Here is a 13896-nt window from a genome sequence, read left to right as displayed (position 1 = left end):
AAACCGATGTATGCAACCACTACCGCCACACAATGGACTGGAGTATACTACATTCATAAACACAACACAAAGCAGATTATCATCACAGATCTGAAACAGCTGGATGTGGAAGAATTAGTCAAATACTGTATTTAAGTATAGACATCACAGTGAAGAATCACATCTCTAACAAGTGATGTCTCCTCATCTCAAGGAAGATAACAGATCAGGAACAAACTGTACTTTAAGCATCACAACTCAAAGACAGTATTCTTAGGGTAGTGATTGATGGTCATTATGACTTTATTATTAGACTATTTAAAGCAGGGGCTCCCAAACTTTTCAGCCTGCGACCCCCAAAATAGAGGTTCCAAAGACTCGTGACCCCCACTGTCCCTCAAAGTGATTTAATGTGGCTTCATTTAGCTGGTCTGCAGAAAATGACCCTCCCTATATGAACATGTGTCTGTGTTTCCTGTGATGTTATGAATTAACTGATGCTATTGATAATTAACTGTTCACTAACACTAAACTTAGGAGTCATCTGGAAACAAAGAAAGGCAGAAAACTCATTACATTTTCTATTTTCAAGGTTTTATTTCAAGGTTAGCTACTTTTTTGTTGATATTTTTTACTATAATGGGTAAAATGTACTATTTTTAGATAATTAAAAACAAAAAAAAAATCTGGAAGACATCTCACGACCCCCTAGGGGTCCACAACCCACACTTTAGAAACCCCTGTACTACAGTATCAGTGTTCTGTTTGTACATTGATTAGCATTACTCCCCTTCCGCTTCAAATGGGAAAAAACCCATAAAATTAAAACAAGTATTGGTGTTTTTTTTGGCGAGAAATTATTTTTTGTAAATGTTGGGAGCAATGGGAACCTAAGTCTGATTTTGTATGCATGGTGTAAACATCATTTTTACATATTAACATGCAGAATGGTGATGGGACACACCTAAGCTGGTCTGAGTCTGTCAGTGGTGTGGTCACATGGCAGGAAGTAAAAGAACTGAACCCGGGAGCATGAATCGTGTTCTTGTTGGGAAGTCCTTGTCCAAAATTTTATTTTTATTTATTCAAAGTTAACAATCAAAAACTGCATCATACTGCTCACTTTTCACAAGAAGTGATCATCACTGTGAACAAAAATAAAACATTAACGCTGACATCAGAGGATTTACTTGGATGTTTGTTTGACAAAATTACACAAATATGTAAGTAACAGACATCAGAGGAAATAAAAATCCCTGCATCAAACTGGGAATATGTTGAGAAGGGTTTCCATTTGTCAGAATGTATTTAAGTAACTCTAACGTTATGCTTTCATGTTGTTGTCTGTTGTAACATTGATTTTTCAAAACCTGGGGTGATGTGTTGCTGTGCAGATATTCAAACTATGATCTGCAGAAACAGCAGCTGAGAGTTTAACCTAATCAATCACATGGATTCAGTGCCTGGAGTACAGAGAGGTAGTCTGGTACAAACAAACGTCTCGGGTTTAAAGGTTAGATAAAGATCACAGATTGTGTTCACAGGCATGAAGATGAAGACTGAGCTTTGGTTTGTCAGCACAAGTCAAGAGTAGTCATCCTTACTGGTTTACCGACATGTTATCTGGATCAGTGTTGGTTATCACAATGAAAAAAAGGCCATCCACAGGAGGACTTCTGGGAATGCTTGTAATGACAAAGAGTATGACACAAGAACACAAGGATCTGCACCATCTACATGAAGACATGTCGCCTTCTTAGTGCAGAAACACATCATTCATTGACAGGGTCAGAGAGCCAATTAAAAAAATAATTTAAAACGCAAACATCTCATAACTTTACACGTACACTGCAACTGTGCATTCTGCTCTACTCAGACTCATTCAGATAATGTTCTCAAATACTCGTTAACATACACACCAGTGAGCGCTTCACGTAAAAAAATAAAGGTCTGAGCCCAGGCTCCCAGTCTCTGCCTGACTCACTCTCTCTTTAAGACGAACCAATGGGAGTGTCCACATATTGTAAAGGAAAATGAACTTTGGATATGCTTTTGTTCAGAATTTAGCTTTTCATCTGTCGTTCCTCCCTCTTCAAGTATAGTACATGGTTATGGACTCTGTCTCCTTGCAGCTACATCCCCTCTCTGGATCATGTAGACGCCCAAGCGGCATCAACTCAGCGAGAGCCGCTGTGCTCTTTCTGACTCCTCTGCGGACACAATGTTTCGGGCCAGCACAGCCCGCTGGAGCAGGGGAAGAAAGCAGAGGGCATGGTGGCGGCCTGGTTGGGGAATGATGGGCTTAGAACAGAGTAATGTTAGCTGGATGAACCGTAGCAGCAACAGCTGGAGTCCTCTGAAAGCGGAGCAGGACACGTGGAACAGGTTATTTCTTCCTGTTGTGTTGCCTCCGTGCCTGCAGCCTCTGGCGTGCTCCGGATGGTTTGGATCCCGCTCCGATAGAGAAGGAGGGAGCAGCTGGAGACCCTGATGATACAACACAGAGTGTAAGGAACAACGTTCATTTATGTTTCTACTTTGAAATCATGTGTGGATTGCAGTATAAACACAAATATGGAACCAGAAGTTTGAATCTTTCTGTCTCAGCGTTCAGTGTCAGAGCAGACAGCATCATAGCGCATGACCAAAAAAATAATTAGCACACATTTTTCTCCTTTGCTCTTGTTTGTAAAGCTCGCTCCTGTCCCTGCTGACACTGTTGTTAGATCATTCTGAGATCAGGTGCACCACGCTAAGACTGTGATGCTTTCCTGCTGCTCTGCATACAATGATGCACAATGTTCTGGCTTAACATGAGTTCAAATGTAAGACTCCTCAACTTATCAGAACGTTATTATTATTTTTTAGTTGGTCCATAAAACTGCACAGTCTAAGCCATACGTCAGTGATCTTCAACCACTGTGCCGTGGCACACACTAGTGTGCCGTGACAGATCGTCAGGTGTGCCGAGGGACATGATCAAATTTCACTTAATTAGCCAAAAAAAATATGATTCATATACTGCAAATAATTTGCCATGTAGTGTGTCTGTGCTTGTAGTGTAGTGACTGGTGGAGTAATTAAATACTTGTCCATGTACTGACCTGTGCTACCCACCCACTGGGTGGTAATAAAGCACACTAATGACCTTGTTAATTTAAGACAATAGAATGAATGATGTGCCCGTGAGGTGTCTGTGACAAGATGTAGGCGTACAACAGTGATGGATAAATATTCAAGAAGGAAAAATGAAAACTCCAAACTGGGCCCTGGACACAATTCTAACCGGGATGAAGAGCGTGATATGGGAGGTTGAAAAGACAGCTTTTATGAGAAAATGACAACGGTGACCGCGAGAGCTCTCAAAGCTAGCTACTTAGGAGCTGAACTCGTAGCCAAATCAGGCAGAGACAGTAATACTACCTGCAAAAGTTATTGTAAATAAGATGCTTCACCCTGATGCAGTTAAAGAAGTAGCCAAAGTCCCTCTCTCAGATAAATAGATTCATAAATTGAGAGACTAAATGTGTCATTTTGTAACACTTTTGGTTGGTGGTGTGACTCTGGATTTTTTGTATGTATGGAATGTGCCTTGGCTCCAAAAAAGGTTGAAAAACACTGCCATAGGTCATTAACTGGCGGACTGAGGTCCTGGTCCGGACCGAGAAGCCACCCCATACGGACCCAGACCTACAGCCAAAATAGAGGGTTCTGATTTAAAGCCTGACAGGCGCTTCTGTTTTAACCAGCGCAGCTTTTGTAGTCTTTACAGTAGTGGCTAAGCAGATGAGGAAATGTACGGACCAATTGCATGCAAGTTAAGCCATCTCATGTGACACTACTCAGCCAATCAGGACAGTGGACAGTGGAGCTAAACCAGCGTATCTCATATGAAACAGATCAAATGTTACTAGAATGTAAGCTTCTTTCAGGGATTTGAATCCATTTTTTGTTATTCATGTATCAATCATTTTGTGTTTTCCTTTTTCATTATTAAATTTCCAGCACAAATGGTCACATAAATATTCACCAGAATGCAGGAGTTAAATGTTAGATGTTCAAAATTTGGTGAGTTGTTGTCAGCAGCTCTTTATATTACTACCAACAACACCTCACACTTTGCTGTGGAGAAACATTCACAGCATGACTTGAACATTCATTCAAGTCATGCCACAAACTTTTCAACTTGTACTGATGACCCACCGAATGGTACAGCGTTGAAACCTTGCACTGGAGTTCCAGGACTTCCAAAGGGACTGGGAGCTGCAGCAGCGCCCTGGCCAAAGGATGGGGTGGATTTTCCTGCAGAGAACACAGCACACAAACAAATGAAATACAACTCACAACAGGGTCTTTACACAGATACTACTGTTACTACCTGATAGTTAGAGACACACCACTTTCTGAAGGATTCTAAAGTACTATTCACAGAGATCAAAACCTCTGTGGTGAAGGTGGATTACATCTTTACATTGAATCCTTCCGTCTCTGCATCAAGAGTTTATCTTGAACTCTGTCACTGTTTCATGCAGCAGACGGATTCTACGTTTTTAAGTCAATAAGTGTCTGATGGTGAAAAACTGAGATCTAAAATAGTTTTTTAGACTCTCTCAGAAATCTCATTGATGAGTCTCTGAATCGGGTACAAAAAAAATCTACTTATCAATTGTTTCTTACCAAAAGCTGGTTTGTCAGTAGCAGCAGCCCCAAAGTTGAAGCTTCCCATCTGTGGGGCTGGATTATTGGAAACAGGTGTTCCAAACTGGGGGACCTGCATACCAGCACCAAAGTTGAACCCACTGGGAGCTGGCTGCGCAGGGCCAGGGGGGGCCGGCTGAGGAGCAGCATTGCCAAATGCGAATGAGGCCGTGGAGGCGCTCTGAGTCTGAGCTGCTGCACCGAAACTTGGTGCAGCTGTCGGAGCAGCTGAAGGAGCAGTGGTGTTGCCAAAAGCAAAACCAGTGGCGCTGCCTCCGAATGCTGGTGGAGCAGGGGTCCCGAAGCTGGGTGCTGTGGTGACGGCGGTTGAGCCAAAGGGGAAAGGGGGCGGGGCGGTGTTAGCAGCAGGAGCAGATGGTGCAGGGCTGTTTCCAAAGGTAAACGGTTTTGGAGTCGCTGCAGAGGAGCCGAAAGCTGACTGCGCTGTTGGTGCAGCCGGTGCTGGGAATGAGGACTTTCCAAAGGCAAAGGTGGACTGGGTGGTAGGAGCAGCAGTGGTGGTGGAGGCTGTGTTGGCCATACCAAAGCCTCCGAATGACGCAGTGGTTGTGTTCTGCATGGGGACTGCTTGGCCAAAAGCAAATACCTTCTGACTGGCAGCTTGGGGGTCTGGCTGTGTGGCACCAAATCCGAAGGTGCTGTTAGTGGGGGCCGTGGTAGCAGCAGTGGGAGCGGGAGTGGGTGCTGGTGCAGGTGCAGCTGCAGTTGTTGTGGTGGGGGCGCTTCCAAACGAAAACGTGCTCCCTGTGTTGGGGGCCTGTGTTGGAGCAGAGCTTGTACTTGTGGTGGATGGTGCTGACCAGCTTCCAAACAGGGACTTCACAGCTGGCTGGGCTGCCGGCTGCGTGGTGGTGATGGAGCCAGTGGAGGCTGGGCCAGTGAGGGTGTTTGTCATGCCAGGAAAAACAGACGGGGTGACTGTGGTGGTGCCCATTGATCCACCAAACATTGAAGGGGTGCTAGTTATAGAAGCTGTAGAGGCTTGGTTGGTGGTTGTGATGGATGTGGGCTGTCCAAAACCAGAACCTTCTGGGACCACTCCAAAGATGGGTTTAAAGTTGTGGACAGCAGGTTTGGTCTCTGGGGTTGGCGTCCCAGAGGAAGTGGGGGTGACAGCAAAGATGGGCTTGAAGCCTGAAGCCAGCAGAGGGTTGGTATTACTGAACGACCCCAAGCTGCTGGCTTGGGTAACAGCAGGAGCGGTACTCGGGATCGAGGCGGAGGAGGAAGTAGACGTGCTGTTTTGGCTCGTCAGTCCAATCAGACTTGCTCCCGTTAACGGTGGAGTGCTGCTGGGGGCTTTAGAGATCTGACTCAGCACCTGTGTGAAGGCTGAGGGCTGTTCCCCACCAGCAGAGGAGGACTGAGGCTGGTAGGGAGGAGGGGGCAGAGGGGAATCCACTGCTGTTGAAACCTTCAGGGTTAAGCCACTTGGTTGTGCCGGTGTGGTTGATGCAGACACTGCAGACAGAATTAAACCAGAATGATCAATGCATGCTGTGAGGTACACAGGACCCCCTGGAGGTAAAATCTAACTATGGTTTTATATTGTTTTAAATGATTAAGGGGAAAAAAGACTAAGTTAAAATCACACAGGAGGTTTGGGGGACTGCTGCACTCTTTTGTGGCATGTATTTAAAAAAAAGGAAAATTAAAAATCCAACTAAAACGACCACAAGCTCAATCTTCAGGTTAAAATCATGTTATTAATCGTCTCTTTCTAATGAAGTTCAAATCACAGGGTAACCAGGACCTTCAGTCCAGTGATAGTACCTGGAGTTGAAATGGCAGCAGGTGTGGAGATAACAGGAGCAGGACTGCTGCTCTTCTTCAGAGCCTCCAGCAGTGGGTTGGGGATTGCAGGTGCTGAGGTGACACTGCTGCTGGGACTGGGGTCCAGGTTAATGACTGGGATGGAAGAGCTGGTGGGGATGGACAGAGGGGCAGCCAGGAGGCTGCTCAGGGTGGTGGTGTTGGTGGAGCTGGTGGTGGAGGCTGGCTGGGCTGAAGTGGTGGCTGGGGGTGAGACGGACTTCTCTGGCTCTGGTGCTAAAATAAGAAAAATCAACAGGAGGGACAGAGAGTTAGGATGAGGACGAAGAGGCTGAGCTGTCCTGGCATGGCAGCAAGACCAGGAATACATTTATCAGTTCTCTGATACAAACATCATGTGGTCTCATATTTGGTTCAGCTATCAGGGAGGTGTTTTAAGTTCAAAGCATGTTTCGATGTGAATCAGCTGACTGAAGGTGTTCCTTATCTTTAGAGGGACAGTTAGGCATGAAGCAAACATTATTCCACTCACCAGGCGTCTCCAGGACCTTCTGGATCTTGCTGATGGCAGCCTTCTTCTCCTCATCCAGGTCTTTCACAGTGATAGTGTAGCCCAGCTCTGGAGGCGGGGGCTGTAAATCAAAAGTAAAATAAAGAAATCTGAGTCTCTGGAACGAGATTATATAAACAAGAGTTTCTGAGAGCACCATGTCTGACGATGCAGCGTTCCTTACCAGAGAGATCTGATCGTCCCGGTTGCTGGACACGAGCTGGATCTTTCGTTTTCTCTTCCCACCACTTCCAGTAGATCCTGCTGAAGGTGTGACTGGGACCTTCGGAGCTGGAGTCAGTTTGGCTACAACATCATCATAAAATACCATTAATATTAAAACAGATTGAAAGACAAAATGTATATCAAACAACTCACAGAACAGAGCGATCTCATGCCTTTATGAAGCATCAGTATAATCTGTCTGCACAGTCACCGCAGATCACTGAGACTTACAGGTAACAGGAGCCTTGTCTGAGGCCGTGTGGTCGGACCTCACAGAGGATGCTGAGCTGGGAGACTGTCCCTCGTCCTCCCTGGAAATAAAACCACAAGTTAAAACCTGTAATATGGTATCTAATTAAAGATGGATGGCTTGCAATACTACAGCTGAGGCAGACCTGGGTCTTTTAGAGACACCCTCTGGAGTCTGACAGCGTGATGATCCAGGGCTGGACAGAGGAGAGCTCGGGGCAGAGCGTTTCTTCCACTGTGAAGAAGAAAAAGGACAAGGTCAACTTCACTCAATCTCTGGTGGAGGGGTGCATTTCAGAGTTCTGGGGTCTTTTAGCCCCCAGAAATACTTTGCCCTGAACTAAAAGGTTCCTGTGCCCCCATTGTTGTCTGCGTTTCGACCGCGGGCTGAAGACCCGGGTAGATTGTTCAAATCAGGCCAGTGACGTATGGAGGAAATAAAAAGTAAATGCACTACACCACCAGACCAGTAGAGGGCAGTAAAACAAAGACGAATGCCATTCATCACAGATGACACCATAGGAGCAGACAGACAGGCAGGTATCATTATGAGCAACACAACAGTTAGCCTGTTAGCATGAAGAGACTCAGCTGGTCTGTTTTAGATGGTGCTATATTTCATCACAGATGGATTCACTGAATCAACACGTGAGAGGAGATAAGCGTGAGTAGCAAAGACGTTTCAACACGGCTTTAAAATCCTTTTGAACTCAAAAAGCCGTGTTGGAACGTGGCAGAGATCAACCGGTGTTTTGGTTTAAACAGCAACCCTGTTAACTGGAGACTTTCAGCCGGATGCATCCCTCATAAACGTCTTTAGACCATCATTAAATATCTGATGAGGATATTTTGAAATCTTAATAAAAACTAAACTAGTTTGCATTCCCAGGAACTCCCTCTGTGTTTCAACAGCTGTGTAAACTCCACAAACACTGACACGTTCAGCTGAAGGTCTCCAGTTTACAGGGTCACTTTTAAAACCGTAACACCGGGAGAGACGCATTCACGGTGGGCTGAGAGAAGACTACTGTTACAAGCTGCTAAATCAAGAGAATCACAGCTTCTTCTTTTGAAAAGTACACACACATACAAAAAAGATAGAACAAATAAAAACTAATGAAAGAAAGAGAAATCAAGAGAATCACAGATGTGTGTGATGTTATTGTGGACGGAGGGCGGAATAAAAACACTGCGGTTAATCTACCAATCAGACACGTACAGAATTGCAGGCCCCACCCCCAAAAGTCCCAGGACCTTTGAAAAGTACTACCCCCCTCGCAGGGGCTTTTTAGGGGGGAGATTATCTACTCCCGAACTAAATTTAGACCCTGGTCCACCAATCGAAACGCAGGTAGTTCTGGGGTAAAGTCCCTCCAGTTGAAAAACGCCTCATGTATTTTCTTTGTTTATTTGTTTATTTCAACAGGGACAGTGTACAGCCATTTAGTTGTACCAGAGTTAGCTAGGAGCTAATTTACATCTGTAGTCCCTGGGCAGGAGACAGAGGCGATGCCTCTGTGAAAAACAAACAGTACATCATTTAAACAGCTATACAATAATGTAGTGCATCTGAGAGGTGTTACCTGGCTGAGGCCTATGGAAGAACTGTAGGAGCTGTGGATCGGGTTTCTCCTGGTTCCTGGGGTTCCCCTTGGGGAATGGACCCCACTTATAGAGCTGATGGAGGAGGTGCGAGACCTCTTCATGATGGACTCCTCTGCCAGCGAGCTCATCCCTCTCTTCAGGTTTCCTGGCCTGGAGGAAAGAAGGAAGCATTTACAACGAGACAGTCACGCTACACTTTATAGTCCATGAGCTTCACTGCACCACATGCAGCTGGTCAAACTTAAACACAAGACCTGACAGCGTGTTGAAGTTAAACTCACTTAGGGACCAGCTGTGATGGAGCTCCATTGGGCAGAAGAGGCCCAAAAGCAGAGTGTGAACTTCCACCGCTGTCGTTACGCCTTAGGAAATAAAAGAGTGTTAGAAATGCTCATTTATTTTACCTTACAATCAGTATTTAAAAAGATAAAGAAAGTGTAGTGTGCATGCCTTGTCACTGGACTCTCCACAAGGGGAAAACAGGTATTTACAAAGAGACGGGTAAAATCTCTCCCACCACTTGTAATGTGCTCTCACAGTTCTTCCAGTACCTTCTTTTGCTTCTCTGCTCAATCGTAAAGCTCCGGTCCTCATCTTCCACTTCTCTCTTGCGGCTTTCCTTCAACACCTTGAGGACACTTTCTCTGGAGCAGGGGTCAGCCGGGGCCCTGGAGAGTCCCGTACAACTCAGATGGTCCAAACTAGAATGAAGAAGTGATGTGTTAAAAAAAAGAGAGACTAAAAAACCCCTCAGAGATGAGTCAAACGTGAAATGTACATTAAAACATTCCATGAAACCTGAGATCAAATAAAAGACACAGCAGTGAAGGATTTCATGTATGCGGTGTGTTTCTAGACTTGTATGAGGGCGGGGCTACAGACCTTGGTGTACTGTGATGGTCTGGCCTGGCGATCTTCACAGTGACAGGGCTGAGGGCCGCCGGAGAGTTTCGTGGGCTGAGGATGTTCTTCTTTCTGAAGCCGTCCCACCTGACAGGAGGCAAGACTCCCACTGATGAGACCCCCGGCTGCTGCAGGGGGTAGTGACGCTGTGGGGTGATTGTGAATCTGCTCACTGTGCCCAGCGGCTCCCTGATAGAAGGAAGAGCAACATGATGAACTGATACATGTAACCTGCATCCTAACACAAAAACTTTGGTCTCCAGCAGCAGGCTTCAAAGATTGAGATTAATATTGACTACTGTTTGTGATGCATATATTCACCACTCCCTCTCTCTCTTATTCTCCTCTATCCCTCTTTCCAGACCCAACTCGGTCGAGGCAGATGTCTGTCTAACATGAGTCTGGTTCTGCTCGAGGTTTCTGCCTGTTAAAGGAAGTTTGTCCTCTCCACTGTAACTAGCTAAATACTGTGAGGTGCAATGCTCATGGTGGATTAAGGTGGGGTCAGACTGAGTCTTATCCTGTCTTGGTGTTGGGTCTCTGTTCATAATTTAACATAGAGTGGTCTAGACCTGCTCTGTTTGTAAAAGAGTCTTGAGATAACGTTTGTTGTGATTTGGCGCTATACAAATAAAGATTGATTGATTGATTGATATTTGCTTGGACTGGAAACATCACTTAAAGTTAATATTTATAGAAATAGCATGTTTCAACTAAGCTCTCTATTACCACACTAGCTATATCAGCCATGCACAGTCAGTTAATAATGGATATGAACGCTTGTTTTGTCGGAGAGGCCACAATCTGCTGCTGAATAAGAGATCACATAAATACACATGGATGTTTGAGCTGGAGAGGCAATGTGACCTAATAATATGGAGTAAGTCAGGGTTAGTTCTCAGCAGGTACACTAAGCTGTGCACATCTGTCGCCATTTATCTCTGCAAACAGGTAATGAGAGAAGAACACAGCCCACACTGACTCGGCACAGTTACAGGGACACATGGACATGTGAGGACTTCTCTCTGGGATCTGGGTTACTTTATCAAATAGTCTGTTTCCTAAACTGTGTTCTGATTATTGATTTATAATGATTGTTCCATACATGTCCTACTGTTTGGAGGTATGGGATAGCACAAAACAAACACAGACTCCATCTTTAAGTTACAGAAAAGAAGTATAAGAATCAGAACTACCTTGAACCTACCAACTAACAATAACTAACAATTAGTTTAAGTCTGCCAGAGGACATCAGACTCACAGAGGCAGTCCCTCTTTTTATTTCACTACTCAAGACACACTTTATCATAAAGCTTTTATTTTGTGAATTTATTTGAATCTTTAACATTTTACCTCTCTGCTTTTACTGTCAGTTTGTTTTTATTGTGTTTTTATTGTTCTTGTGAAGCACTTTGTCACTTGTATCTAAAAGTGCTATACAAATAAAGGTATTATTATTATTATTATTATTATTAAAGGCCCTTAAATGTTATGATTTAGTGGAACAAAAAACTGCACAGGTAATGTACAAAGTAAAACACTATTTACTTCCTAACTGTGTTCAGAGGATGAAATCAGAGAAAGCAGGTATGACTTTAGAACAGGTATTTTTTTAATCAAAGACAAGGACAAATCTAAAATAGGTGTGTATCTGTCAGAGTGGTAAACACTTGTGATGAGGAATTAAATTAAAATGTGTAACTCCCTTTGAGTATTTAAGAAAATGCTTAAAAACAAACAGATAAATAAATATATGGATGAAGTATAAACTGTTGATTTAAATTAGACTTCACTCAGATTTCTCAATTGCTACTTATTGGGATTGAAATGTTTTGGGATTTCATTTTATGTTTGTAAGTTTGTTTCTGAATGAAACTTTTAAAGATTGTTTTGTTATAAAATAACATAATTACTGCTTAATGTTGCCTATAGGGTATAAATTATGTTAAAGGGTAGGCAGGATAAGCCTTACTTACTATGTGTGCTATTTGTGAATTGTCTTTGAGTTCTGTGAAAAGCGCTATATAAATAAAATGTATTATTATTATTATTATTATTATTATGTCAAATATGAAATTGGCCAAATCTGCCCTGGTTGTGGGTATTGTTATGATTGTCTCAGGTAGAGCATCATCCAAGTTTTAAGTAGGATGTATCTGTATGAATTTTGTTTAAAAGCATTTGTCATAAATAAATAGGCAGTTTTAAGAATTAAGTATTTTTCTTATTTTGCACAAGAAATGAATTTTACATAACAAATGTGATAAGAGTATCATCATAATACTGTACACTAATTTCAATACAGAAGAGAATTGATGATCTCTGCAATTATTGGTAATTAGTACCAATACCAAAATATCGGTACTAGTAATCGGCTACATGAGTTGTAAAATATCGGCATATCGGCAAAAAAAAATCCAATATCGTGCATCCCTACTAATATGTCCATAACTCCACCTGACATGTCTACAGGTGTCTCCTGTAAATCCTGTTAGTAAGTACAACCCTGAACTGAGATTTGTTACCTCGTTAAAAGAGTAGAACTACTTACTTAAACAAAGACATATTCTGGAAGTATAAGCTACTTTTCTGTGTGTCTGCCTGTCTGAGAGTTAATGATTAAAACCCGCCAATTGTTGATCCTCTGTCCCCTGAACGCACCATCTGTCCCCTGAACGCACCGCCTCCTCCGGACGGTTACTCTCCGTTTTTGGAGCGGAGTATGACTGTAAACGTACCCGGCAAAGGACAGCCTCCTGTTGGGAGTGTGGACCGCATGGTTAGGTCTGGACAGCTTCTCCCTCAGCTGTTCTCGGGGGTTTCTGGCCACTCTCGGCCTCCCAGACTCGATGGTTGGACTCTCGGGTTTCACGATGTAGCTCCCCATGAGGAAATCCCGAGGGCTAAACAGAAACGAGTCACTGTTTAAATTCTCCCTCCGATAAATCCCTGTTTCAGAAAACCTGTCTCTGAAGTGCCCCTCTGAGTGCCGGAGCTCGGCTTTGTTTCTGCTGGTCTTGGTTTTCCCCCGCGCGGCCACCGACACGCCGGTCAGCCCCCAGCCCCAGAACCAGCGCCGGAGCACGGCAGGGACCGTCAGCCCAGCGCCCGGATTCAGGCCTAACCTGGCGGGAAGCGGCTCTCCGCTGTGATAGTAACACACAATACAACAAACTGCGAGAATTAAAGTCAGGTAAAAGAAAGCAGGACTGTAATAGAGAGCGAAACTAACTAAGCCCAGAGCAGAGAGGAGAGCTAAGTGTTTCTCTCTAGGTGACATGGCGGCAGCGCGCCGCCGGAGGACTCTCATATCCCATCATGCTGCTCTGCTCTAAGCTCTTCTTCTAAGGATTCTACAGAGCATCATCGCCATCTACCGGCCTGGAGGGTGAATCACACGTAGAAGACAGAAAACAGTTTCTACAAGAAAAAAACCCTCAGCCTTAGCAGTTTTTAAATATTAAAGCTGGGGTTGGTAGTCAGATTTAGATCCACTTTTTGTTATACTGGTTAAAATGATCTTCATGTCCCGATGGCAATCAATACATAATGTGTTCTTAAATACCTGGGAAAACAGCATAGACTGTATAAAATATGGACGTAGTATCCGTGACGTCACCCATCTGTTTCTGAACGCTGTTGAAGCCAATCGGCTGCGGCAGCCATATTGCTTCTGTCGAGCCAGTGTGACGTAAAGAGGCGGGCTTTGAGCCTCCTAGCCAACAGCTGCAGTGTTCCCACAGGCAGCTGTGCCTCTCATTGGAAGACTAGTAATCTCAATATCTTCAAAATTGCCACGTTACAAAAAAATTCACCCCCCCGTAAAGTGAGAGGACATCGAGAAATGAGCTATTCACACTACACTCATCTTTTGTACCAGGCTGTAAACATGT

The 13896-nt window shown here is 44.1% G+C and overlaps 1 protein-coding gene across 1 annotated transcript; it reads right to left on the bottom strand.

Annotated features, from left to right (window-relative positions):
- Positions 1-1016: 1016 nt before the first annotated feature.
- pom121 (POM121 transmembrane nucleoporin) lies at positions 1017-13341 on the bottom strand. The gene is made up of 13 exons (XM_034683114.1): positions 12742-13341; positions 9983-10192; positions 9652-9801; positions 9382-9462; positions 9079-9250; positions 7642-7730; positions 7478-7557; positions 7206-7327; positions 7004-7103; positions 6472-6747; positions 4657-6159; positions 4183-4281; positions 1017-2466 (listed from the first exon to the last, which is right to left on the bottom strand). The coding sequence occupies exons 1-13, from the start codon at positions 13311-13313 to the stop codon at positions 2366-2368; spliced, it is 3555 nt and encodes a 1184-aa protein (XP_034539005.1). The 5' UTR covers positions 13314-13341; the 3' UTR covers positions 1017-2365.
- Between the last annotated feature and the right edge of the window lie 555 nt (positions 13342-13896).

The sequence above is a fragment of the Notolabrus celidotus genome, chromosome 5 (assembly GCF_009762535.1).
Source record: "Notolabrus celidotus isolate fNotCel1 chromosome 5, fNotCel1.pri, whole genome shotgun sequence".
Lineage (NCBI taxonomy): Eukaryota > Metazoa > Chordata > Actinopteri > Labriformes > Labridae > Notolabrus > Notolabrus celidotus.
This window is presented reverse-complemented; position numbering and strand designations above follow the sequence as displayed.

Coding starts and splice junctions, on each gene's coding strand:
- pom121 (XM_034683114.1), bottom strand. CDS start 13,313: ATGAGAGTCCTCCGGCGGCGCGCTGCCGCCATGTCACCTAGAGAGAAA. Junction 7,731..9,078: donor CTTCCATAGGCCTCAGCCAG/GTAACACCTCTC, acceptor TCTTCTTCACAG/TGGAAGAAACGCTCTGCCCC. Junction 6,748..7,003: donor GAAGGTCCTGGAGACGCCTG/GTGAGTGGAATA, acceptor TTCTTATTTTAG/CACCAGAGCCAGAGAAGTCC.